Source organism: Bombyx mandarina, chromosome 05 (genome assembly GCF_030267445.1).
Source record: "Bombyx mandarina strain Sakado chromosome 05, ASM3026744v2".
Taxonomy (NCBI): domain Eukaryota; kingdom Metazoa; phylum Arthropoda; class Insecta; order Lepidoptera; family Bombycidae; genus Bombyx; species Bombyx mandarina.
This window is the reverse complement of record NC_143212.1, coordinates 4,049,647-4,075,077: the sequence shown is the minus strand read 5'-3', so window position 1 is coordinate 4,075,077 and position 25,431 is coordinate 4,049,647. Positions and strand designations below refer to the sequence as shown.

The window sequence follows — 25,431 nt, the reverse complement described above, 5'->3', positions numbered from 1 at the left end:
AAGATACGCATATGTGTTTTGAAGCTTCTCTTTTCTTATAATCCAATCGATTGTTCGTTGGAAGCTCGAAACACCATTTGTTACTCCAAAAGGAATACGCCTGAACTGGTACAAATTTCCCAGTGCTTCAAAAGCGGTAAATTTCCTTTCTTCGGGTAGTATAGGTACTTGATGGTACGCGTTTTTTAGGTCTATTAGGCTGAAAAATATATTCTTTGCCACTTTCGAAACTAAGTCCTCAATGTTTGGTAAAGGATACGCGTCGAGTTCTGTGTAACGATTAATTGTCTGAGAGTAATCAATTACAAGGCGTTTTTTATGAGTTTCGCTTTTTGTTATTAGTACTTGGGCCCTCCACGGTGATTTACTTTCTTCAATCACGCCCTCTGCTATAAGATTTCTGATTTCTTCTTTAATAAATTCACTATCCTCTTTGTTGTGCCTTCGAGACTTTATAGCAATAGGTTTGCAGTTGGGAGATACATTCGCAAAAAGCGGTACAGCTGGTACTGATGCTTCAGCTACGTTACATACTTGAAGTGGATGTTTTGGCCCACCGAAAGAGAACTCTAGCGATGAATGTTCTTCGAGGACGTCATGGCCGATAATTATATCAGCACAAAGATTTTTCACGATAAGAAGATTCACATTATCATATCTATGATTTCCGATTTTCAAGGTTTGCCAAGTTTGACCTTCTACTTGTGAAGTATAATTAAGAGAGGCCATAGAAATAGTCTGATTACAGGATTTTCTTTTTAACCCGCATAGTCTTGCAAAGTTGTCATTTATAAAACTGATGGAGCTGCCGGTGTCGAGAAGTGCTTCTGCTCTTATTCCCCGAATATAAGCGGGTACAGTAGCTTTACGTAATGAAGAAGGTGACGCTGCTGTGATACAAGCGGAAAGATCTTCAGTACCTACTACCACAGAATTTGTAGATTTAGAAGAGCTTCTACAAACAGTGGCAAAGTGCCCCTTCTTGTTGCAGAGCTGACAAGTCTTTTCAAATGCAGGGCAGTTCTTACGAGGATGTATTTGACCCCCACAAAAGAAACATTTTTGTCGTCGAGGAGTATTAACAGAAGAGCAGGTCTCGTTGTGCAGAGTTTGTGATTTCGAAGAGACTAATGTTGGTTCTTTTGGAGCAACAGCATTTAAAGAGACAGTATTGAAGTTTTGAGAGTTGATCTCTGCAGTTTCTAGAGATAGTGCTTGGTTGTAAGCTTGATCAAGTGTTAAAGTTAAGTTTTCTAAAAGCCTTTGTCTGATTTTATGCGATGATATACCGGATATGAAAGCATCACGTACGCTATCGTTTTTGTTTGTTTCTGCATCAACAGCCACAAAATCACAATCTTTAGAAAGTAGTTTCAAAGCTTGTAAATATGTGTCAATACTTTCTTCTGGACGTTGTTTCCTTGTTGCTAACATGTGTCTAGCAAAAATCAGATTTTTTGGTTTTACATACAGTTTTTGCAGTATTGTGATCGCTTCTTCGTAGTTCGTAGCTTCGCTTATGTATGTGTAGATATTTGGTGATATATGGTTTACCAAAAGTTGAAACTTTATGCTGTCCCATTTTTGCATCTGTTTCTGAAACGGCCGGCTTCTGCACGAAAATGAAGTTTTCGAAAGTTTTACGCCAATGTATCCAAGCTCTCGTACTAGAGCTATCTGACGGGTCGATATCAAACCTTTCAGGGCGGAGATATCTATCCATTTTTTTATTTAATTAGCTTATTAAATTGTAATAAGAGAAAACCTTTACTGAATATAAGGTTTTAATAAGCTAAAATTAACAGTAAAATTTGCTTTGATTACATTTTTTTTTTTTTTTTATTTTTTTTTATTGCTTAGATGAGTGGACGAGCTCACAGCCCACCTGGTGTTAAGTGGTTACTGGAGCCCATAGACATCTACAACGTAAATGCGCCACCCACCTTGAGATATAAGTTCTAAGGTCTCAATTATAGTTACAACGGCTGCCCCACCCTTCAAACCGAAACGCATTACTGCTTCACGGCAGAAATAGGCAGGGTGGTGGTACCTACCCGTGCGGACTCACAAGAGGTCCTACCACCAGTAATTACGCAAATTATAATTTTGCGGGTTTCATTTTTATTACACGATGTTATTCCTTCACCGTGGAAATCAATCGCGAACATTTGTTGAGTACGTATTTCATTAGAAAAATTGGTACCCGCCTGCGGGATTCGAACACCGGTGCATCGCTCAACACGAATGCACCGGACGTCTTATCCGTTAGGCCACGACGACTTCAAAACTTACGGCCACGACGACTTACATTAGGTACATTGACAAATAACGAATAAAACAGATTGACAATGACGTCAACTTATGGCTAATAATTTCAACTAAGAAGTTTACATCAGGTCCGTTATGTTTTTGGTTCCAACGACACAGGCTAGATATCATAAGTTTGTCAAGCTCGCTCTGGCAAAGTACATCGAATTAATTTCATAAATTAACACCAATATTACAACGTCGAAAGGAATAGTATATGCTGTGTATTTTTAAGCTGTGTACGTAATACGTACCAAGTGGCAGTTGGAGTAGGACTGCCGTCGATCTTAGCCTTCAGCTCGAGGGGTTCCCCTTCGTCAATGTCCTTTTGCCTCTCCAGACGGTGTGTGAACCCTGGGGCTAGCTGCGCTAACGTTATCTGAGCTTCGCAAGACGCCTCACCGGCCAAGTTCAATGCGCGAACCTTGTACTAAAGGTAATTAATAAATATTAACAAGAATTAATGAAAGTTGATTAATAGTAATTATACAGTAACACTAGCCGTACTGTCCGCTTCGCGGGGCATTTAAAATTAACATTATTATTTATTGTCATTATTATTAGGGAGTCCAATACTCATATAACTATTAGCCTATCCATTAAGTACATGTATTTATTTTCGACATGGATACCAAGTTTCAAGACAATCGGATGCATGGTTCAGTAGTTATAACGGAACATCCGTAAAAACCACTGTAGATTTATATATTAGTATAGATAGAGATTATTTAGGTACGTGATTATTTGAGTATTAAATTACGGGATATGCTATAGACATTTTTTTTTCTAAAGCTCTTGAACGAACTCAAGCACCACCTGATGGTAAGTGGTTACCGGAGTCCGTATATATTAACAACAGAAAATAGGCAGAAATAGGCAGGGTAGTGGTACCTACCCGAGTGAGCTTAAAAGAGGTCCTACCACCAGTAATTACGCAAATTATAATTTTGCGGGTTTGACCTTTACTACAAGATGTTATTATTCTTTCACCGGGGAAGTCAATCGTGAACATTTGTTAAGTACGTATGTCATTAGAAAAATTGGTACCCGCCTGCGGGATTCGAACTACGGGCATCGCTAGATAAGCATGCACCGGACGTCTTATCCTTTAGGCTACGACGACTTCATTTTACAAATTCAAGAGAAAATCTTACACCGTCATTACCTTTCCAGCATCGTCACTATTGAAGTGCTTGATGTCCAATTCGCTGTCAACTTGACCACCGACTTCCGTGGTGACGGTGTGACGGTCATCGTTGGTTATCTCCTTGCCGTTCACGTACCACTTTACCTCCGGCTTCGGTTCCCCATCGCAGCGCACTTTCAACGTGCAATCGTCGTAGTCTTTCACCGTTTGCTTCTGCAAAGGCTTAGTGAAGATTGGCTCGCCGGCTGTGGAGCAAAAAGGCAGTCCCACTTTTATTGCTTAGATGGGTAGGAGAGCTCACAGCCCACCCGGTGTTAAGTGGTCACTGGAGCCCATAGACATCTACGACGTAAATGCGCCACCCACCTTGAGATCTCAGTTCTAAGGTCTCAAGTATAGTTACAACGGCTGCCCCGCCCTTCAAACCGAAACGCATTACTACTTCACGGCAGAAATAGGCAGGGTGGTGGTACCTACTCGCGCAGACTCACAAGAGGTCCTACTACCAGTTATCTTCCCCGTACTTACCCTTTTAATGAGGATATCTAAAACTGCGATCAATTATTGATGATCTTTAACTGGTCATTCATGATGGTTGATGTGTGAAGGCGTTAAAGTCAAAAAGAATGCTCTGGAGTCATGATCTGCACGTAACGTCAAGATATTAGCGAAACGAAGATTAAAAAAGTATATTCAATTCTTAATGCGTGGGCAAATTTTCAAGTTTTTTTATTTTTTTTTTTATTACTTAGATGGGTGGACGAGCTCACAGCCCACCTGGTATTAAGTGGTTACTAGAGCCCATAGACATCTACGACGTAAATGCGCCACCTACCTTGAGATATAAGTTCTAAGGTCTCAGTATAGTTACAACGGCTGCCCACCCTTCAAACCGAAACGCATTACTGCTTCACGGCAGAAATAGGCAGGGTGGTGGTACCTACACGCGCGGACTCACACGAGGTCCTACCACCAGTAATGTTCATTTTGAAGCAGACGAAAACGATGTCCAAAGATGTAAACTAACATCTACGTACGTAAGATAATGAAAAAATATTAGAAATAAACCCAATTGTTGGATGCTACAATTTTGGATGAAAATATTGTAGAAAGAAACATTAGACTCACTGCGTATGATGAGCTTAGCTTGTTGCGCGGTTTCACCGATCTCGTTCTTGGCTGTCAGCGTGTATACACCAGCGTCGTCCATTCCGACCTTCTTAACAGTGAGCTGATACTTCTCAGCATCTTTGTCTTCGCTTATCTCGATGTGAGACGATGGTTTGATAACGTATCCGTCTTTACTCCTGTGAGAATTAGCATTAAAGTTAGGAAGTCGCAAGGGTCGAATCAGTACCAGTGCTCCTGCTATTGGGAAGTTATCCTGTACCAAGTTATCCAGTTCTATTAACATATTAAGTTCCATTACACGATTTTAGTAGTTAGCGGTTTTATCGGTTGAGTTATTTGAGATTTATCAGAAGATAGTCAAAAAGTTTGCTGAGACCTTAGAACTCAGGTCTCAAGGAACGTGACATAATGTCGTGTAACAAAAGGTATTATAAGCCTGCACGTGTATGCACCATGCCTATCTCTCCTCTTTTCTTCTCTTCATCTCTCTTCCCTTCTCCTTCTCATGCATGCCGGTTTGATGGGTGAGGCAGCCTTTAAATTGCACAATTGAGACTTCAACCTCACGTCTGTGGGTTAATCACTTAGGAACAGATAGGCTTTGAACTCGTTCAGAAATTTACGTAGCCTGAATTTTGTCTTTAACGTCTTTTTGACAATGCGTATTTTATGGTTGGAAGTGGCATGGCTGTACACTCTTCGTCCGTTTGTGGATGCTCTTCTGAAGATAGAAAAATGTGTGATCATTTACCACTGAATCTCAGCAATGGGGTTAGCTCGGACGTTGGCAACGAAGGTGGTCTCCTCATAAGGTACGGCAGAAACATCCTTGAGACCTTCGATCTCTGGTCTCAGCAGGATGTCGAGACGAGCAGAACTTTCACCAACACCGTATTTGTTCTTAGCTTGGATGGTATAGTTACCGGTATCAGCATGGCGACCTTGGAGAAAGAATCAATATATTTTATTAACAAAGACTGATTAGAATATTTATAAAATGTAATCTCTCCCTCGTTTTTTTAAGGATGGCAATTGGCTTCTTGCGATGCCACTGTTGCCATTATCGAGTTTGTGAGAATCTAAAGACATACGTATTCTTTTACATAAAAATTATATGGAGTGAAATGTGAAAAAGTTGATTTATTTTAAACCATGATCAACTGGGATGAAATTAAAGGCTCAGTAATGGTGGTTATATGTTATTTCAGTGGCCTTTTTGGAGGAATTTGAGAAACCACGCTTAGTGGCATTGTTTCGTTTTTCCACATTTGTGCGCTTTCACAAATGTTAAAGGAGTTAACTTAACCACCGTTATTATGCGTTTAAGCCTAAATACTAAATTAACAAAATAAAGCAATTCCCACAACTTTGCTTTTGGCATACCCGTCAATAGGTCCATAATGTAATTTGTCGTTTGACCATTCAAAACTAGACCTCTATGCCCCGTAGCCCATTTGTTGTAAAGAAACATAATCTTACCAGTGGGAATTTGCAGGGTGAAAGTGCACTCTTTCAAACCATGTTCAATATCCTTTGTATCGGCTGACGTCACGATTGTAGCGTCGGGAGTCAATTCTACTCCGTTAAGAAGCCACGACACATGTGGTTGAGGATCCGCTGTACAAACAGCTTGGAGACTGACGGGCTCCCGTTGCAGGATGCGCTGGGCTTCTAGAGGTTGCGTAAACTTTGGCTTGCGGAGCTCACTTTCGGCTGTGAATTGTTTGGAATTATTAGATATAATTATGTGAGAATCAGTCATATGTACTATGGTAATAAATTTGATGGAAGTCTGTGTAAACACACTAAAGTCAAAATTTTATAATAAAATATAAACATATAATTTAAACTCACAAAAGTTTGATAAAAATAAATTAATTCGTATAATATCTGTTACGTTAGACACTTACGTTTTACCGTCAAATCGGCCTTCAGTACATTCTTGCCGAGGTCATTGCTAATCTCGCACTGCCATTGTCCAGCGTCATCCAAATTAACTCTATCGATCTCCAATTTATAAAGATCTCCTTCGTTGGTGATGTGAACTCTGCCGCAAGGCTTTACTTCCTTACCGTCGTGAAGCCAGCGAATTGCCGGCTTAGGAGTCCCGGATGCCTCAACCGTGTAAACTAGTGGAAGGGACTCGTATACCTCTTTGTCCTTGAAGGAACTGTCTTTTAAGGTAGGTGATGCTGTAAAATTAATATTTTCATGTATTTTGATTTTATGTTCTCTGTTAAGTTGATTTTTTTTATTTTAAGTTATTATTATTATTATTATATTGTTGCTAACTTTAGTGATAAACCAAAGATCATATTTTAATGATTTTCATGTTCGATAAAAAGTACAATGTACCATAAAATTTTAGGGATTTATTAAAAATATAGGTCTTAAAATTATCGGTCAACATCAATAAGCCTTTTAATAACCGATGAGACTTCTGATCAAAGCCGAAAAGGAAGCACCTCTAAAAAACACAAAAAAAAAGAATATACAGTAACTTGTGCCCAGATCGCAATATATACAGCAGATGTTACGGAAAAAAGATTTTGTTTTAACATGGCGAATGGCTACTTACAAATTCATCTGCGAAGTGATGAGCCGCTACATGTGTGTCTTGTACAAGTGTGTAGTTTCTATACATACCTTGTATATTGAAGATTATGGTATATTATTTTTTCGAACTCCAGAAAAAGCGAAACGTGCAAGCGATGTCATGCAGCTGTATAAAATTAAATTTACCTTGACGACATGATGATACTTCCCGTTGATCTAGATTCTCGTCAGGAACGCGCCCCAAGTATTAGTATGCCAGAAGGGAATGTTATTACGCATGCGCGCTAAAACAAACATACGACAGAGCATTAGTCGAGAACATGGACTTACATTAACGGGACATTTAATTTGCCAATGTAAAGTAATAACTTGTCAGAAATATAAAATTGAATACCGTAGATTATATTAACAAAGAAAAATACTTAATATTATAATTTTTTTTACAAATCCGTCGAGTCATAACAAGTTACCACTAAAAATGGCGTGCAAATATTGGATTAAAGCAAAATATTGTTGTTATATCTCCGGACAGACATTGCGTAGCGTTACATCGTATGTCAGCCTCTTTTGCTTTGTCCGTTTCAAGTATTTTACGTTTTGCACAATTACCTTTTTCGTCTTCCTTATTTAGAATATCATCGAGTATGCTTCTCTGTCTCTGGCTTCTTTTCAACAGATCGTCCACTTGTTGGTCATTCGCTTCTTCCTGAACGCTAAACAATTTTGCCTCTCCCTTTCGTTTTCTTTCTACGGTCATTTCGGTTACGTCCTTTGTTAAGCTATCTAATTTCCTGTCAGGCCCAATGACTAACTCTTCAATAAGTCTATTTCTAACATCATCTACTTTACTTTTAATATTTTTAAATTCATTTTCGTCGAAATCTTTTGAGATGTGAATGAGTTTCTCTGTGATATCGTTTTCGAATACTTTTTCTGATTTTTCTTTGAGAATTAAGGATTCTTCATCACCTTTATTAGTGAAATAGTCCTCTTTGAAAGATGACTGACGTACATATGAGTCTTTACTGAAAACTTTTCTAGTATCGTCAATATCAAAGATAGACTTCGAAAGGTCTTCAATGGAAATTTCGCGCGATAAAGATTCATTGTGCCAGCTCATTTCATCTTCGGACATGGACATAATTGACACAGTTCTGTTGTTATAATTCTTAATGCCTCTTGTACTTTCCGCATCAGAATCAGTTTGAGGCTCTTCAATTATGCCGTAAGTTCCACGCCTGATGTAATCTGGTATGGTAAAATGACCTAGTTCCGACAGCATATAACTATGGCTGGCTATTTCTTCAACTTCCAATGAAGTTGTATGTGGCTGATTTGGTTTTATAATCTTTCTACTTTCGAACTCGTCATCGTCCTCATAATAAACAGTGCTCGATGTCATTTTATGTAAAGTGTGCGTTTCAGCGGGACCTAACATTTGAAATAGTTTATTGATATTATTTAACTATGCTTTTTAAATGATTAAAACATTTCATGTTAGACGTGCTTTGTGACTAATGCGTTATGTTTAACAGTGAGAATAAATAATTAATAGCAACATGTTTTAATGTAATTTTAATGATGAAGTTAGACTGAGGAAGACAGGTAGGAAGCCAAATACTGACCTGTGACGATAGCACCATGAGACCTGCTGCTGCTTACTTTAGACATTATGATAGATCCATCGTCACCTTTCTTGAAAGTAGTTACTGTTTCAAAAACTCGTCCTAAACAACAAATCACACAATAGAACTGTTAAAAACACTGGTTAAAAGCATGCAATTGTTGTACGCGAAAACGAGGCGTCCTCGCATTCTAAGCTGTTGGCTGAAGAAAAGCATTAAGCGTTTTATACCTTCGACTTCAGCACTTAAAGGTTCTTCTGAAACAGACTCTTTTTTCAAAGATTTACGTTTGGATGATTTGAGTTCTTCATCCAGAGGTACTTCTTCTATCGATTCAGGTTTTGTGACGCTTGTATCACCGATTTTCTTTTCAACGATCACCTCTTCAACGGTAGGTTTCTTGATCTTTTCATTGTGGTTTTCATCCCAAATGCTTTTTTCCTCAGCTACTTCAAGCGGAGTGCTGGATTTTGAGCCTTTGTCGACTTTTTCACTGTCTACTTCTGCCACTTTAGGTTTCTTTGATGATTTGCTGTCACTATCATCCCAAAAAGATTTCTCTTCGGATATTTCTGGCTCTGTGACAGATTTATTTGCTTTATCACGGCGTGGAGTTTCAACTTCATCAATAACAATATTTTTTGTATTTTCCTCTTTATGATCGTCATCCCAAATAGACTTTTCTTCTATGACTTCTGAGATAGATTTTCTACCTTTCTTCTTCACAGGTTTATCGGTGTCTTCGAATGTTACTTTCTTTGGTTTTTCGTCATCACCTACATCATCCCAAAATGATTTCTCTTCCACTGTATCCGGCTCAGAAAGCGACTTACGACCCTTAGTTGACTTGGGAACTTCAGATTCTTCAATGATTGGTTTTTTAGCTTTTTCGGCATCATCATCCTCCCAAATAGATCTTTCTTCGATTGTTTCCGATGCTGATTTTTCTTTTTTTGCACTAAGTTTTTGTGTTTTTTCAACTTCTTCCTCTAAAGGCTGTTTTGCCTTCGCATCAGTTTCACTTTGCACTTCTTTCTTAGTGATTTTCGAGTGAACTTCCTCCGCTATTGAACTTTCAACTTCTTCCTCTAGAGGTTGTTTTGCCTTCGCATCGATTTCATTTTGCACTTCTTTCTTAGTGATCTTCGAGTGAGCTTCCACCACTATTGAACTTTCAACTTTTTCCTCAAGAGGCTGTTTTGCCTTCGCATCGATTTCACTTTGCATTTCTTCCTTAGTGATCTTCGAGTGAACTTCCCCCGTTATTGAACTTTCAACTTCTTCCTCTAAAGGTTGTTTTGCCTTCGCATCAATTTCACTTTCCACTTCTTCCTTAGTGATCCTCGAGTGAACTTCCCTCGCTATTGAACATAACAAAATTGAAACAATAATATTGGTTAATCATAAATGGGACGAATTTATTATTTTAAAAGTTGAAATGGTAAGGGTTGGTTTCATTGGTTATGTATGGACGGATTCAGCACTCAGTCGCTTGAATGCTTCGATGTATAAGTAAATCTACCAAAACTATTGGTATCTAAAATTATCTACATCACAAAAACTAACGTGCTTTGGTAATCTAAGGTTCGCAGTCTACGTTAGGTCATACTATTACTTTACCATAAATCGTTTTCCAGCGGAGCTAGTTCTGTGTATGTAACAGAACCTGCTTACGAGGGGATGTCTTACCGAGGCTATGTGTCAGAGCGTAATGTGTACTTTTGTAAAACGTGTATTATACGTGTATTATAGTATTGCTGGAATCAAAACTACTATCATCAGTTCTACAAATCGTATCTGTTTTCAAAATGTTTTTGTGCAAGTGTGTTTTGTGTTGCGATGTACTCACTGTGGACTGTGACTGTGCTCTTCGATGACACGCTTCCCATCTCATTCTCAGCTTTAACTTCGTATTCACCGCCGTCTTCCTCCTTCACTAATGTCACCGTGAGATGATAATTTTCGAGCCTGCAAATATATTTTTGTAGTTATAAATAAATTAAACATGAATCAAGTGTAATTATTTGATTTTTGATCGAATCTTATTTCTTTTTGTTCCATTCCATTTCATTTCGAGTGATTACAATTTCAAATAAATATGATCTTGATTTTTGTACTTTGATATAAAAATAGTGAATTATCAATCTTATAAAATGTTTCGGATCTGCGAAAATCCTTTAAAACTAATTTTTTTATACAGATAAGTTTCAAGTGTGTGTAAGCATGTCTGTAAGTCACGTAGTGCTTGCTATCTTACGAATAATGAACTTTTTGTATTGAGGGCTGCAAGGCCATTTAGTTTAAGCGACATTTCGCTTAGCACGTGACATTTATCTTTGTATTTAAGATCTGTTTTATTTCATATTAGCATCAACAATTCGATGCTTTTAAATGGACATCAATTATTTTTACACCATTCAAATAGCTGAAGAAGTTTATTTTTCATGATATTTTTTCCAAATTTTAATCATTTATTGGCCTGTAAATAAATAAATTAAATCGCTCCTTTTCTTTCAGCCTTTCACCCCTCGATATGGTCTCGATATGATAAGTACTCATAACTATCATACCTAGTATGTTTTTCATGGATATCGACAGCTGAAGTTTTATGTTAAAAGTTAAAACCGATTACAGAAACTTCACAGTACGGCTATAAATAACACTACTTTACAAGGTTTTTTACCCAGAGATGAAACTGATATGTATCGGTAGAGTTATAAACCCTTACTTAAAAACTGAAGCTGGAAAAAAATTAGGAAGTCCAATTTTGTAAATATTGATTATATTTATTTTTTATCATTTTCATACATTTATCTCAAAAACAAATAAAAAATGGGTCGTGTTACTTCTTCTTTTATACTGATTCATATCAGTTTCTCTTATTATAGACTAACAGTAATTTGCTAACATATTTTTATCCCAAAATCCTTGGTATCTTTCCTCGAAAAACTTCAAATCCTGGTGAAAACGTTCGCCACGCTCATCACTCACGCTTCCCAGGTTCTCAGGAAAAAAGTCCAGATGATAATGTAAAAAATGAATCTTTAACGAAATATTCACTCCCGTTCTTCGGTAATATCTCAGTAAATTGGAAATAATATCTGCTTAATTGTTTCCTATTCAGATTTGTTGTTTCCTAAGAAATTTTTCACTAATGCTTTAAATGAATACCAAGCATCTTTTTCGACATTGGATAAGTTACCATCAAAATTTTCATCCTTTAATATTTTTCTTATTTGGGGACCCACAAAGATTCCTTCTTTGAGTTTTGCATCAAATAAACTAGGTAAAATGGTTTTTAAATACTTTAAAGCTCGTCCATCTTTGTCAAGTGCTTTGACAAAGTTTTTCATTAAATCCAGTTTGATGTAATAGCTGTAAGCTTGGTAATGATGCATTAGGAACTTTTTCAGAATGTAGCACAGGTTTTGTGACTGGTGCAACATCAGGAAATTGTATGTGCTTTCGGTTTTTGTTGTTAAAACCTGTAGTTTCAGTTAGGCAGAAGTAACGGTCAGTAGTATGATTTGTTGGTTCTCTCCATTTCATTGGGATGCCGAATCGTAAATGTTTTCTTTTTCCTGTAGCCCAGTTCAATAATATACTTCTGCAATTTTCGCACACTACACCAGGAACCCATTTTTTATCAAGGTTTGTTACCGATTTGAAAATAATGGAACTAGGCTCGTTTTACGTGATTCAGTGAGTGGTCTCTTCTTTTTGGACAAAATAATTTGACAACAAGCATAGCAAAAGTTATTTGGGTTTAATTTACACTGCCTTGATGATATTTTAAAGCAAATAAAAATGTTGGAATAACACTTATACGCAATAAAAACAATCTATAAACTCAGACATGGCTAACAAGGTAGCTTACCTAGGTGAATTCTGGTGAATGTGGTTGGTTATATCAAAAACTTGACGTGATACAATTATGAGACACATATTTTTGTAGTAAGGGGGTCAGTAGAAAACACACCCAATATGAATTATCTTTGGGTAAAAGAAAAACTTTTTTTTTGTAAAGCAGTGTAATTATCAAGATTTATGTTTGTACCCACCTCTTAGTGTCTCTTTCTATTTTAATTCTGGCATCAGTAGTGACTTCTTTTCCATCTTTAAACCAGCGAACCTTGGGTTCCGGGCTGCCCTCAACTTCCACATCAAGTTTTAGGGTCTGACCTGCGTCGACGGTCATATCCACCAGGCTCTTCGTGAATCGTGGTTTTCCTGAACAGTAATAGTGACCGGTTTAAGAAGGTATGTAGTACTGACGTATGTAATATATGTAACTTGTAGGGAACTAACTGAAATAATGACATATTTAGATTATCAATCATCAATTTCCTCTTCATCACTTAGTAGTAAACCGTCTTTCATTTTCCAAGTCATCTAGATTCGATGCGTTTGTGTCTAAATTTATTTACAAACGAATCTCTATGGCACAAGTTCTTCTTGCCAATTACCAAGTACCTCTAGGAACAAATGACGTCACTCGTGGTAGGACGTCTTATGAGTCTGCACGAGTAGGTTTTTTATTTTTATTGCTTAGATGGGTGGACGAGCTCACAGCCCACCCGGTGTTAAGTGGTTACTGGAGCCTATAAACATCTACTACGTAAATGCGCCACCCACCTTGTGATATAAGTTCTAAGGTCTCAAGTATAGTTACAACGGCTGCCCCACCCTTCAAACCGAAACGCATTACTGCTTCACAGCAGAAATAGGCGGAGTGGTGGTACCTACCCGCGCGGACTCACAAGAGGTCCTACCACCAGTAATCACACAAATTATAATTTTGCGGGTTTGATTTTTATTACACGACGTACTACTACCCTATCTATTTCTACCGTGAACCAGTAATGCGTTTCGGTCTGAAGGGCGGGGCAGCCGTTATACTGTAAAAACTGAGACCTTAGAGCTCATGTCTTAAGGTGGGTTGCGGAATTTACGTTGTAGATGTCTATGGGCTCCGGTAACCACTTAACACCAGGTGGGCTGTGAGCTCGTCCACCCATCGAAGCAATATATTTTTTTTAATAAAAATTACATTAAAGTCGTAAACGTAACATATCACTTATTAAAAAGATTACATCGAACTTACTGTTAACAGTGAAAGTTGCCTGGCAGGAGTCATCTCCCAGTTCGTTGGAAACTTTACATGTGTACTGTCCGGAATATTCAGCGGACACTTCCTTAAGGATCAGCTTGTGCGTGTTGCCGCTATCCACGCGAGTGAACACAGACTTCTTTTCTGTGACCTCCACGTCTCCCAAGTACCTGGATAAAAATAGGTCTCTTTAAAAAAAATGATGAATAGATGAAGTGATTTTATTTTTCTGCGCTTAGAGTATAAAATCCCTGAAAATTTATCCTGAGAATTCAACGGAAATACGTACGGATTTAAACACTTTATGGCTTTTATGAGCATGGAGGATAGAACTAAGGAGTGCCATCTCCGTATATTAAACAGTGTCCATTAAAATGGAGCCAATTAAGATGGCGCCACAGTAGCAAGTAGAAGGAATTTAAAAACAGCACCATTAACTACCAAACTACCAAACCTACACTTGAATCGGGTACGTATCACTCTGTTTAAAACTGCTATATTCATATCATTTCCACTTCCTCCACCCCATAGAAACAGCCCACTGAGCTGCTCGCTGGATCTTCTGAGAGGGTTGCGTTTTCGATCCGGTGGTAGATTCTGCGAAACACTGCTCTTGCTAGGGCCAGTATTAGCAACACTCCGGCTTGAGCCCCGTGAGCTCATCTACATGTTAGGGCGAGGCTGAAATAGCCTCTCAAGGCCATCAGCATAGGTAGGAAAAGAAAAAAACTTCCTCCACTAATTCTATTTCGCTGTGTTTTCAAAAAATAATAACTTCCTCTTTACAGTTGGACACTTTTTATACTTGTCCCCTGTACAAGATGGTGTTCCTTATCTTCACCTTCCATAGCTATGAGGGAGACAGTTGTCAAAATGTCGTAACACTAAACCTAAGCTTTGGTCAAAGACCAAATTAAGAAACTAAACTAGGAAAACACCGGTATGTTTCTGATAGTTCAATATAAAATGAAACCATTCTGAGAAACAATATAAGGAAGACAAAGAGACAATTAATGAATTGTCTATTTCACTCAAAACCGTATGCCAGTAATTTTTACTGGTGGTAGGAACTCTTGTGAGTTCGCGCAGGTAGGTACCACCACCCTGCCTATTTCTGCCGTGAAGTAGTAATGCGTTTCGGCTTGAAGGGTGGGGCAGCCGTTGTAACTATTCTGAGATCTTAGAACTTATACCTCAAGGTGGGTGGCGTATTTACGTAGTAGATGTCTATGGGCTCCGGTAACCACTTAACACTAGGTGGGCTGTGAGCTCGTCCACTATCTAAGTAATAAAAAATAAATAAATAAACTAACGCATGTCCGAGTACTATGACTACCCCTTTCAGCCCCTGTCTCGTCACTATCGGATATCTCAATCATAAGGAAGGTTCTACATCATCATCTCTCAGCAGCTGGTGTCTTCGTGCTGCTGATGCCAAGACCTAAGGAACTTCAAGTCGAGGACTGTTGATAAGCTAGTACTGACCATCGAATGGTGGGTTGCGGGAATGCGTCGACGGCGACCGTGAACTCGACATTGACGTCACCCTCGCTGGCCGTGACGTCACGCAGGCGCTCCGTGAACACCGGACCGCAGCGGACGTTCAATGTGCTGACGTCACTCGCCTCGCCGTGCACGTTACGGACCTAAACGTAATCAAACAATTAATCTGTAAGTTTTTAATACGCTTTTATTAGCTTCAGACGTATGTATGTTAGTATGTAACGGAATCTTTGAACATGATTTTGACCCCCTTCAAAACGTCGGATTAACTCGAAATTTGGTATACTTATTAAGGACCGATGACAATTCAATATTAAAAAAAAAATTGAAAAAAGAAATAATAAAAACTAAAAATAAATAATAGTTTTAAAAAACAAACAAAATACGCTTATATAAAAATCCAACTAAGAAATAGAAAATTTAAATTAAAATAGTGTAAGAAAAAATGATTTTACTGTAAAAAAAAACGTGGGGTGCTTTGCAGGATATTACCGAAATACTTTCCACAATACGTACACTACAATAGGTACATACGTGATATGTTCCCAGTTATTTATTTGTCGATTTTTGACATCAACGTCACCACTTTAGACATGTCATTATTGAATACGATTAATGTGAATTCCAATGCTCTTTGGATATCGCTCACCTCACAAGAATACTCTCCAGCATCAGCCCTTGCGGCAGACGTGATCACGAGGGAGTGAGCCGACCCGGATGATGAGATCTTCACCGTTGACGACTCCGTCAATTCAGTCTTATTCTTGAACCTAAAAGAAATCAATAACTAATTTGTTGACATTTCATCAATATTTTTTCATGTTGATTCTACTCCGCCTCTGTCATATTGTGGCGGGAGCCATCGTACAATACAAGATATTTGACAGATTTCTGAATCTCGCTTACGACATTTTCAACACCAGCGTGCACATATATATTCCTGCCTATTTCTGCCATGTAGCAGTAATGCGTTTCGGTTTGAAGGGTGGGGCAGCCGTTGTAACTATACTTGAGACCTTAGAACTTATATCTCAAGGTGGGTGGCGCATTTACATTGTAGATGTCTATGGGCTCCAGTAGCCACTTAACACCAGGTGGGCTGTGAGCTCGTCCACCCATATAAGCAATAAAAAAAAAATAACAAGTTCCGAACAATAACATTTGGATCGTCGGTCTACTGAGCAATATAATCCGCTCGGTAGAAGATCTTGCCTTTATTGTTAAGTATTCTACAATACCATAACAAAATCCTCAATCACTTAATATTTCAAACGATTTTCTTACCATTTGACAGTCGGTGCCGGTTCAGCTTCGGTCTCGATGCTGAAGGTGACTGTCTCCTTCTCGTCGACGACCTTGGAGCCGCCCAGCTTCTTCACGAGTCGGGGCGGTGACGTCACGTGCCATTGCCAGAACTCAGAGCATTGGTTCACTTCGTTCCTGAAAACAGACCAAAGATGTTACACTAGATGTGTTAACAAAAAAAAACTAATATCTATATCATTGTCCATAGTTATGTAGCCATAATCAGCTTATTATACAATAGCCGCTTTGTAACCAGATAACGTTAATAACAACACCATTGTTTAAGTTTGGTAATTAGGATGAGATAACAAATATAATGTTCCTTGTATTCCATACCCAGAAATAGAATAAGATAGGCACCCCTTGTTTGTAAGATAGTATATGAGCACAATATATTTATGAATAAAACAGTCTTAAACTATCTTCTGCCTTCAACGGTAGTTCTGTAGTTTCTTTTTAAAAAGCCTTTTGCTCTGCTCCGTATCATATCTCCATGTAATACTGTTTTTTTTTTATAAAAAATCAGAAGACATATTTTGTCTAATTGTTTGACATAGCTTAAAATTAAATAAATACGTTGTTAAATATTAAAACTTTTGAAAAAAATACTATTTTATTTTAAATATTCGTAGGTCGGATAAGAATTCTATGGAAATAAGTGATGGGGGTGGTAATGTTGAATCTAATGGTTGGTAATGTGTAAGTGGGGGAAGAGTTGCTCGGAAAATCTACAAAACATTCGTTCAAAATCAGTTAAATTGGTTGAAAGATCGACAATCTGTCAGCTACTTTTTAATGATATATTTGAAATACATCTTTTAGTTTTCTTTTTCTTTCTGTATAATATCATATAGTTAAATTAACTATTTATGAATGGTTGATAATTTATGGATAGTTAAATGCTACCGTGAAACAAAATCATGAGTTTGTTTAGTTTAATAATTTCACAGTTCTTACTAAAACTGTTTAAAATATCTTAACAAAACTGAGTACAAAGTCAAATTATGATTTAGTTTTTGTTTTAAAAGGTACGGTACATCTTTAAAATGACATATCGAATCAGGGAGCAAAATGGAATCAAACTGTGAATGTGTATAATAAAAAAACATACTTAGCTACTACAGAATACGATCCAGTGTCGGTCAACTTGGCATCTTTAATTGTGATCTTGTATATTTCCTCACTCTCTTTAACGATTTGTATGCGTTCGGAGCTCTTGATTTCAGCTCCGTCCTTGTAGAATGTCAGGTCTGGTGAAGGTGTTCCTTCCACTTCTATTATCACGGTGTGAGTCGTACCGACCTGGGTAGGGGTTTATTATCATTGTTAGTTTTGGGCGAACAAAACATCACTACATAGTATAAACAAAGTCGCTTTCTCTGTCCCTATATCCCTATATGTATGCTTAAATCTTTAAAACTACGCAACGGATTTTGATGCGTTTTTTTTAATAGATAGGCTGAATCGCGCTTACGACATTTTCAAGATAAGCTTGCATATATACAAGTTCCGAACAACAACATTCGGACCGTCGGTCTACCGAGTAATATTACCAGCTCGGTGGAAGATTTTTCCTTTCGTCGTTAATCATCTCCAAACTATTTATACAAGATCCAAAAACCCAGATTTTTTTAAAGCAAAAAAACAGCCACGTGTTTTACCATGCAGGTTTGATTTTCGATCTTCTTCTTAAATTTCGGCGGTGCCTTCACCACTAGGTTCATGGTGGAAGTGTCTTCACCGAGCTCATTGCTGGCCGTCACCTGGTACTCTCCGGCATCTGCTGACGTCACGTTCTTTATCACAAGAGACATGCTCTCTTCATCCTCGTACAAAAACCTGGTCAACAATTAATAAGAGAGCTTTATCAGTGAAACAAATTTAAATCTGGTTGCTGAAATCTGGTGGTAGGACCTTTTCTGAGTCTGCACGGGTAGGTACCACCGCCCCGCCTATTTCTGCCGTGAAGCAGTAATGCGTTTCGGTTTGAAGGGCGGAGCAGCCGTCGTAATGAGACCTTAGAACTTATATCTTAAGGTGGGTGGTGCATTTACGTTGTCGATGTCTATGGGCTCCAGTAACCACTTAACACCAGGTGGGCTGTGAGCTCGTCCAACCGATCTAAGCAATAAAAAAAAACCTGAATAAACTATTCAGACTTAGTTAGTCTGAATAGTTTCTTCAGGTTTTTTTTGTTCTAAAACACTAGATATGGGTGGTACTAGGTAAATCAGATACTAATATAGGTCTACCTGTTCCTAATCTTAAGAGATACCTAATCCAAATACCTAATCCACATGGTCTTCCTAATCTCATTCACAACCAATACTTTACGTAGCAAGCAATCTCAATCTGCCTATTCCTAATCTCAAGTTCTGATTTCGTTATTAGGATTTGATTAATGTGATCGTTGGATCATTATTTGAATGATTAGGATTATTCATTTAGGGATTGTGAGATACGTTGCAACGTGTAAGTGAGTGAGATAGCCCAGAATTAGGTGCAGCCTAATCTCGGAAAATACCTAATACTCGGGTCTGTTCTAATAAATCTGACTCATCTCTATAAAACACCTTTTTTCGGGTAGGGGGTCGAACCTCATACGAGGTGTCGTCACCTCGGGGCCACGCGAGGTATGTGAGACTTTCCAGTCCGCAGATGTCGGAAGCAGACCGCGGGCCCTACGATGTTTTTAGGGCCATATCCAACCACACGACTCCCCTTGGACTCTCTCACCCGATTTCCGATCTTCGCCAAATACAAAAGAGTGTTACTGATTTTTACTGCATTAAATTGATCTTGCGGCCAGGCTGATATTATTACAAGTTTACAATGATACACCAAACTGAGTGGTAGATTATGAGAGCCTTCTATCTACTGTGAAGTCTTTGTTAGAAATGAAATTTCAAAGGACACTACGGTTTACTTACTTATGCCTGGTGTCCGGTTCCACCACCTTTCCGTTATGCTTGAACACGACACTCGGCTTCGGGAAGCCCTTACATTGTAGCTCCAGCATGGCCGAGGCGCCCATCGAGACGATAGCGTCCCGATGCTCTATCACCAGGGTCGGCTTCTCTGGCTCCCGGTGAAGTTCGTTCACGGCACCTTTATTTGAACGTCTTCTTTGAGGTTTTGGTAAAATATTTGTATCCAACAAATAACATGTTTGAAATTTAAGACCCAACACTTTTAATTGTATTTAAGTACTAGCCCTTAATATTCTATTATATAATAGTCAGCCAAGCCGCTGCTTACCGTTAAGTACTCTCCACGAGCCTCGTTTGAAGAAGGACATGACATAGCGCTCGCGAAGCACTGTGGAGGGGAGCTCATTCCAAAGCCGGATGGTACGTGGCAAAAAAGATATCTAGAAACGCACTGTGGATGACCGCAGTGGCTCCAGGTAATATGGATGAACTCTACACCGATGGCGGGCGGTGCGATGGTAAAAACGAGATGATGGAATCATTTCAAACAATTCCTCAGAGCACTTTCTTTGCTTTTAGGTGAGCAATTTCTTTTAGGCTTTTAAACATTTTATATACTGCAAACGTTTTGCAGAATAGCGACATTCACCTTAAATAGGTTACATCTATACAGTTCAAAATGCATGGTTCATTGATATATTGCTATGACGATGCGTGTTTCTCTACGTGCATTTCATAAGCCTTGAAGCGAACGATAGCCAAATATTAAAGCCGAACAACATCGACAACTAGAAACCAACGAACGAACATCTATTGTCAGTGTCAACGTGTAATTATTGAATCTCATAAATATGAATTTAGCTATATTTGAGCTTAAGATAATTTAACATAAACCTTAATCGCGCAAACACTAGTTTTAAGGAATCTTATAAACTCCCATTCGCTCATTGATACAGTTACAAGTCTTGCGAAGCTTTTAATTGATTATTTGAACAAATCAGTTACCGTTTAATTATTTAATACTTTACTGATAGTAGGACCTTTTGTGAGTCCGCACTGGTAGGTACCACCACCCCGCCTATTCCTGCCGTGAAGCAGTAACGCGTTTCGGTTTGAAGGGTGGGGCAGCCGTTGTAACTATACAGAAACCTTAGAACTTGTATCCTATGGTGGGTGGCGTATTTACGTTGTTGTCTTGGGTTCCAGTAACCACTTAACACCAGGTGGGCTGGGAGCTCGTCCACCATCTAAGCAATAAAAAAATGCTCTATAAGCTCAGAGCCATTTAGAGTTCTGTGCAAGTCAGACGCGTCTTCGGCTAAAGCAGTATATCGTTGCCGGCAGAGGCTTAGCTATACTGGCGTCCATGAGCGATCACTGTGATCACACACCATCAGGTGGGACCCCTTTTTATCTGCCGAAAGTGGCCATAAAAAGGGCTTAGTAAGTATACCGAGATTGGCTTAATGCTTACCCTATCTATTTTTGCTTGCTATTAAAAAAACTGATTTCAACTGTTTATAAGGTGCAATAGTCATGATGTTATTTCAAGGACTCATTAAAGACACGTTGACAAGGAGGCAAGATACCTAGAAAGTGATGGCGCGAGAAGTACAGGTCGGTACTGCCGCCCGTGACATCTGATCAAAAACCCGGCGGTCAGTCTTTAGTGCAAACATACTATTCACATGGAGGCTTCACAAATTACCATGTAACGCTACGAATACACAGATACGCACACACGCACACACTCACACACACACGCACATATTTGTTTTATATAATTATTAATACCAGAGGTCCCGCAGTAGTCGAAATTCGACTATAATTAATGGGAGTTGTAAGTTTGTACACTATTATGATTGTATTTTAAACTTCTATAATTACAAATTTCACCACTATAAAAAATATTAACAAAGACAAACAATATTTAATCTATTCTCAATTTGACAACAGACGCCAAGAACAAAAGTTTGACAATAAATACCTAGTATGCATGCGTGTGTGCGTCAAATACATGGTATGTAGTGTGTGTAATGTTTTCTTTATTGATATAATGTATTTTTTATGCATTATTTAAAAAAAATATTAGCATTGTGCACTTCTTCTCTATATTCTCTATAAGTGTGCAGATTTTCATACTCTTCCGTCCGCGCAGTTTTCGTAAAAAGGGATGCAAAGTTTTTGCTTCACGTATTAATATATAGATTGTAGTATATAACTTGTAATATTGTTGTATATATCTAAATGCTTTAGCGGTAGGCAGCGGCTTGGCTCTGCCCCTGTCATTGCTGAAGTCCATGGGCGACGGTAACCACTCACCATCAGGTGGGCCGTATGCTCGTCTGCCTACAAGGGCAATAAAAAAAAATAACAAAAATATAACGTGCTTTTATGGAAGAGCGGAGTCTCCTAGTACAGGCTTGCACGCTTAAAAGGAGACTCCAATCATTGTATTATTTTTTTATTATTTTTTATTGCTTTTTATTGCTTTTTTATTGCTATTTTAACTCGCTTTTGAAAATAAAGTATTTTGTATACGATATAGAAGATAATTTTGTAATGATTTTAATCATAATATTGTTTGGATTCTTTGGATAGACAAGCACCATAGTAGATTTCTTGATAAAATATAAGATTGTACACATATACAACATGAGTATGAGCTTACTGTACTAACTCAGTGATCTGAATCTGATTACGAGTGATAGAGTTTATCTTGTTTTTTGTTCGAATCATCTCGTTCTAAGCAAGCATTTCTGCTTATTTAATTAAATTCGTCAACATTAAAAAGTAATTGTTTTTACATCGAAAACTATTAACAAAGTTATTTTTTATATCAAATGTCCATCGTAGCGCTTCATGGCTACAATATGTAAGGCCTTTGTTAAGTGAGAAAAATGTTCGAATATAGGTACATAGTTAGATTTTAACGTAGTCATCAAATTATTATTCGAAAATTTATAAGTACTCTTAATTATTTCAACAGTATTATGTGCAGTCTTCGAGAATGTATCGTGCGAAATGATATTAGTTTCAATCGGTCCATTGAAAAGAAATCTAAAATAAATTATTGGTCAAAGTCTGCGTGATGCTACTATATCTATTGCATGTATTAATAGGATTGTTCCCCATACTGATAAAATTTATTTGATAAAGTTCCATTAATTCTTTTTTTATTAGTGCAAATTTTTGAATACACGCTTCTTTTAAGTAGTTTTGAAAAGGTTACAATTATTCGATTAATATTTGTTAATTCAAACTATCATACCTTGAACAGTAAGCTCGGCTGAGCAAGATATATTTCCTGTACTGGTCTTAGCCACACACGTGTACAACCCAGCATCCTCCGGCTTCACGTGCTGGAACACCAGCGCCAAGGAGTCTTCGTCGTCACCAAGAAGAACCTGCGAAGGTTAATTGAGGCCATCAGCGCAAAAACCCAATTTTATTTATTTATTTTTATTGCTTAGATGGGTGGACGAGCTCACAGCCCACCTGGTGTTAAGTGGTTACTGGAGCCCATAGACATTTACAACGTAAATGCGCCACCCACCTTTAGATATAGGTTGTAATGGTCTCAGTATAGTTGCAACGGCTGCCCCACCCTTCAAGCCGAAACGCATTACTACTTCACGGCAGAAATAGGCGCCGTGCTGGTACCTACCCGTGCGGACTCACATGAGGTCCTACCACCAGTAAATTATTCTTATATTCAAGTTTATAGGACTTATATTGGAATTTATTTTAAATATATTAAATTTTGATGCAAAACCGGCCTATCCATAGCTTCACCCATAAATAAGAGATAGCTTTGTAAACATTATTTTTGCGCGTATTGTTTTTTGACATATTCAAATTTAAATTCATGAAAATTCAAACCTATTTGCCCCCATATTAACTATGGCAAGTTTAGGCTAATTTTGCGCTGACGGCCTCAATTATTAATCTATGGATTTTCGTCGTAGCTAGAAGAACTGACTACCTCATATGCTGTTACTGGTAACGATTCAATGTCTGGACATTGGATTGGTAATTCCGCTACCCATATATATTTACCGAAAGTTATGGAGGTCGGATAGCCTTTAAGGCAGACTGCGTGTTTTCTTCGCAACCGCATGGAACTAATAAGATGGTAAAACCTTTTCGTAAGGATAGCTATTGACTTTCTATTACGAATTTTATTTTATTTGTTTTTACTCTTTTTTCATTATTTCTCTTTGTAGAAACCATTGAATCAATGTCAACTCATCTATTAACAGGTTAAGGTCCCTGTGGGTGGATACTATTACTTTGCCAAAACAAAATTAGCGGTCCCTTGGGACCACCGCAACTCATTGAATATGTAAAAAACGCGGACCCCCATGGCTCATCTAGGCTAGTAGCTATAACATATTGAAAGGGGACCATTCGACAAAACGATTGTATAATCAAAAAACTGAAAGCAAGAATAGCTTATTTGAGTAATTCTTTATCCATATGCATTTAATTACTTTTGGCCAAAATCGCAAAAAATCGCGGTCCTTAACCTGTTAAACTTTCAACGATGGATTGGATGACATATACTAACGGAGTGCTTGATGAGTAGTAGTATTTACCTTGAATCGTTCTTCAGGATCATAGGGCTGTCCATCTTTCTTCCACGTGAAAGCTGGCTTCTCGCCTTTAGCCAGCAGACCATCACCACCAGGAAGCAGTTCACCAAATATGTTTTTGTCATCTGGAAAATCACAAATCTTTAAGATCTCTGATTCAAATGGTATCATGTATGCTTATCAAATAAAGACATATTATTTTTCCTTAGATACAATTACACACATTTGCTTGAAATTACAAACCGAGTTCCACCAATGACCCTCATATTAGTCTACATACAGAATAGCGGACGAAATACTTTCAGTGTTGGTCTTATTTACCCACTTCAAAATCATCAATAGAAACTAGGTTCACAATACGAAATGAAGATTTTTTTCTCTTATATTAATAAGGATTTTTTGTTTTACATACTCACTAGTTAGTCCAAACACGGTTGTATGTTGTGTATTTATTTGGGTCAAATCTTGCGAGCTAAATTAGAACCACTGCCTATTACCCTACGAAGTTGATTGGATATATCGTTCAGTTCGATGATGGAACCTTTTGAACGCTAAAATGAAGTTTTGCGTAGGGATTCAATTATGATGGTCTATTTTAAGTTTTGTCATGACGCGGTTGCCGTAATCAGGGTTGGGTCCTGACTAGGGAACTCCTCGTTAATCTGAAGGATTGGCCAAGATTCTGATGAATTGCTTAATTTTATTTTATAATTATTGAACTATAACTAAAGCTTATATATAAACGATAACTTTCTAAATGCTACCAATAAAATCTTGTTTAGAAAATGGTTTCTTTTAAGTACAAGTAAATTTAAACCATTTTTTTTAATTTTCAATCCAAAAGCATTCTGTTCAGTAGTACTATTCAGTATTATATTATACCTATAGCGGTTAGAAATATGATAACCACTTCTGCGCCACTTAAAAATGTCACCAATGCAATCCTGTACCTTATAGAAGGAACATGTTGTGTGGTTATCGGACTACTCACCAACAACGGTGACTTTAGCTTCAGAAACGACGTCGCCGTAAATATTCATAGCTCTGCAGGAGTATTTGCCCGCATCGGCTGGAGTCACGTCTGGGATCACCAGTTCGTAGCAGCCACGGTCGGCGCGGGTCGTGATGATGGAGATACGGTCCGAATCCGACTTCGCCATGATCTCCTTGTCGTCGCGGTAGCTAACAAACCGGACAAAATAGATTTAGAGCATATATTGCA

General features: G+C 38.0%; 1 protein-coding gene across 6 annotated transcripts in view; it reads right to left on the bottom strand.

Annotated features, from left to right (window-relative positions):
- Nucleotides 1-25,431, bottom strand: part of Obsc (Obscurin) — a 125,004-nt gene that overhangs the window by 30,844 nt on the left and 68,729 nt on the right. For 3 of the 6 annotated variants that reach the window (XM_028178321.2, XM_089727321.1, XM_089727320.1), the window contains 21 exons: nt 25,201-25,391; nt 24,213-24,334; nt 22,886-23,021; nt 19,615-19,792; nt 18,346-18,523; nt 17,796-17,986; nt 16,664-16,819; nt 16,029-16,149; nt 15,362-15,522; nt 13,871-14,046; nt 12,828-12,996; nt 10,616-10,734; nt 8,997-10,127; nt 8,767-8,868; nt 7,751-8,572; nt 6,496-6,777; nt 6,065-6,298; nt 5,337-5,526; nt 4,583-4,761; nt 3,473-3,699; nt 2,562-2,737 (listed from right to left, as the gene is read on the bottom strand). In XM_028178321.2, coding sequence (XP_028034122.2) covers nt 2,562-2,737; nt 3,473-3,699; nt 4,583-4,761; nt 5,337-5,526; nt 6,065-6,298; nt 6,496-6,777; nt 7,751-8,572; nt 8,767-8,868; nt 8,997-10,127; nt 10,616-10,734; nt 12,828-12,996; nt 13,871-14,046; nt 15,362-15,522; nt 16,029-16,149; nt 16,664-16,819; nt 17,796-17,986; nt 18,346-18,523; nt 19,615-19,792; nt 22,886-23,021; nt 24,213-24,334; nt 25,201-25,391 — 5,241 coding nt within the window. The remainder of the gene's footprint in view (nt 1-2,561; nt 2,738-3,472; nt 3,700-4,582; nt 4,762-5,336; nt 5,527-6,064; nt 6,299-6,495; nt 6,778-7,750; nt 8,573-8,766; nt 8,869-8,996; nt 10,128-10,615; nt 10,735-12,827; nt 12,997-13,870; nt 14,047-15,361; nt 15,523-16,028; nt 16,150-16,663; nt 16,820-17,795; nt 17,987-18,345; nt 18,524-19,614; nt 19,793-22,885; nt 23,022-24,212; nt 24,335-25,200; nt 25,392-25,431) is intronic. The other 3 variants (XM_089727323.1, XM_089727322.1, XM_089727324.1) reach the window with 3 other exon arrangements.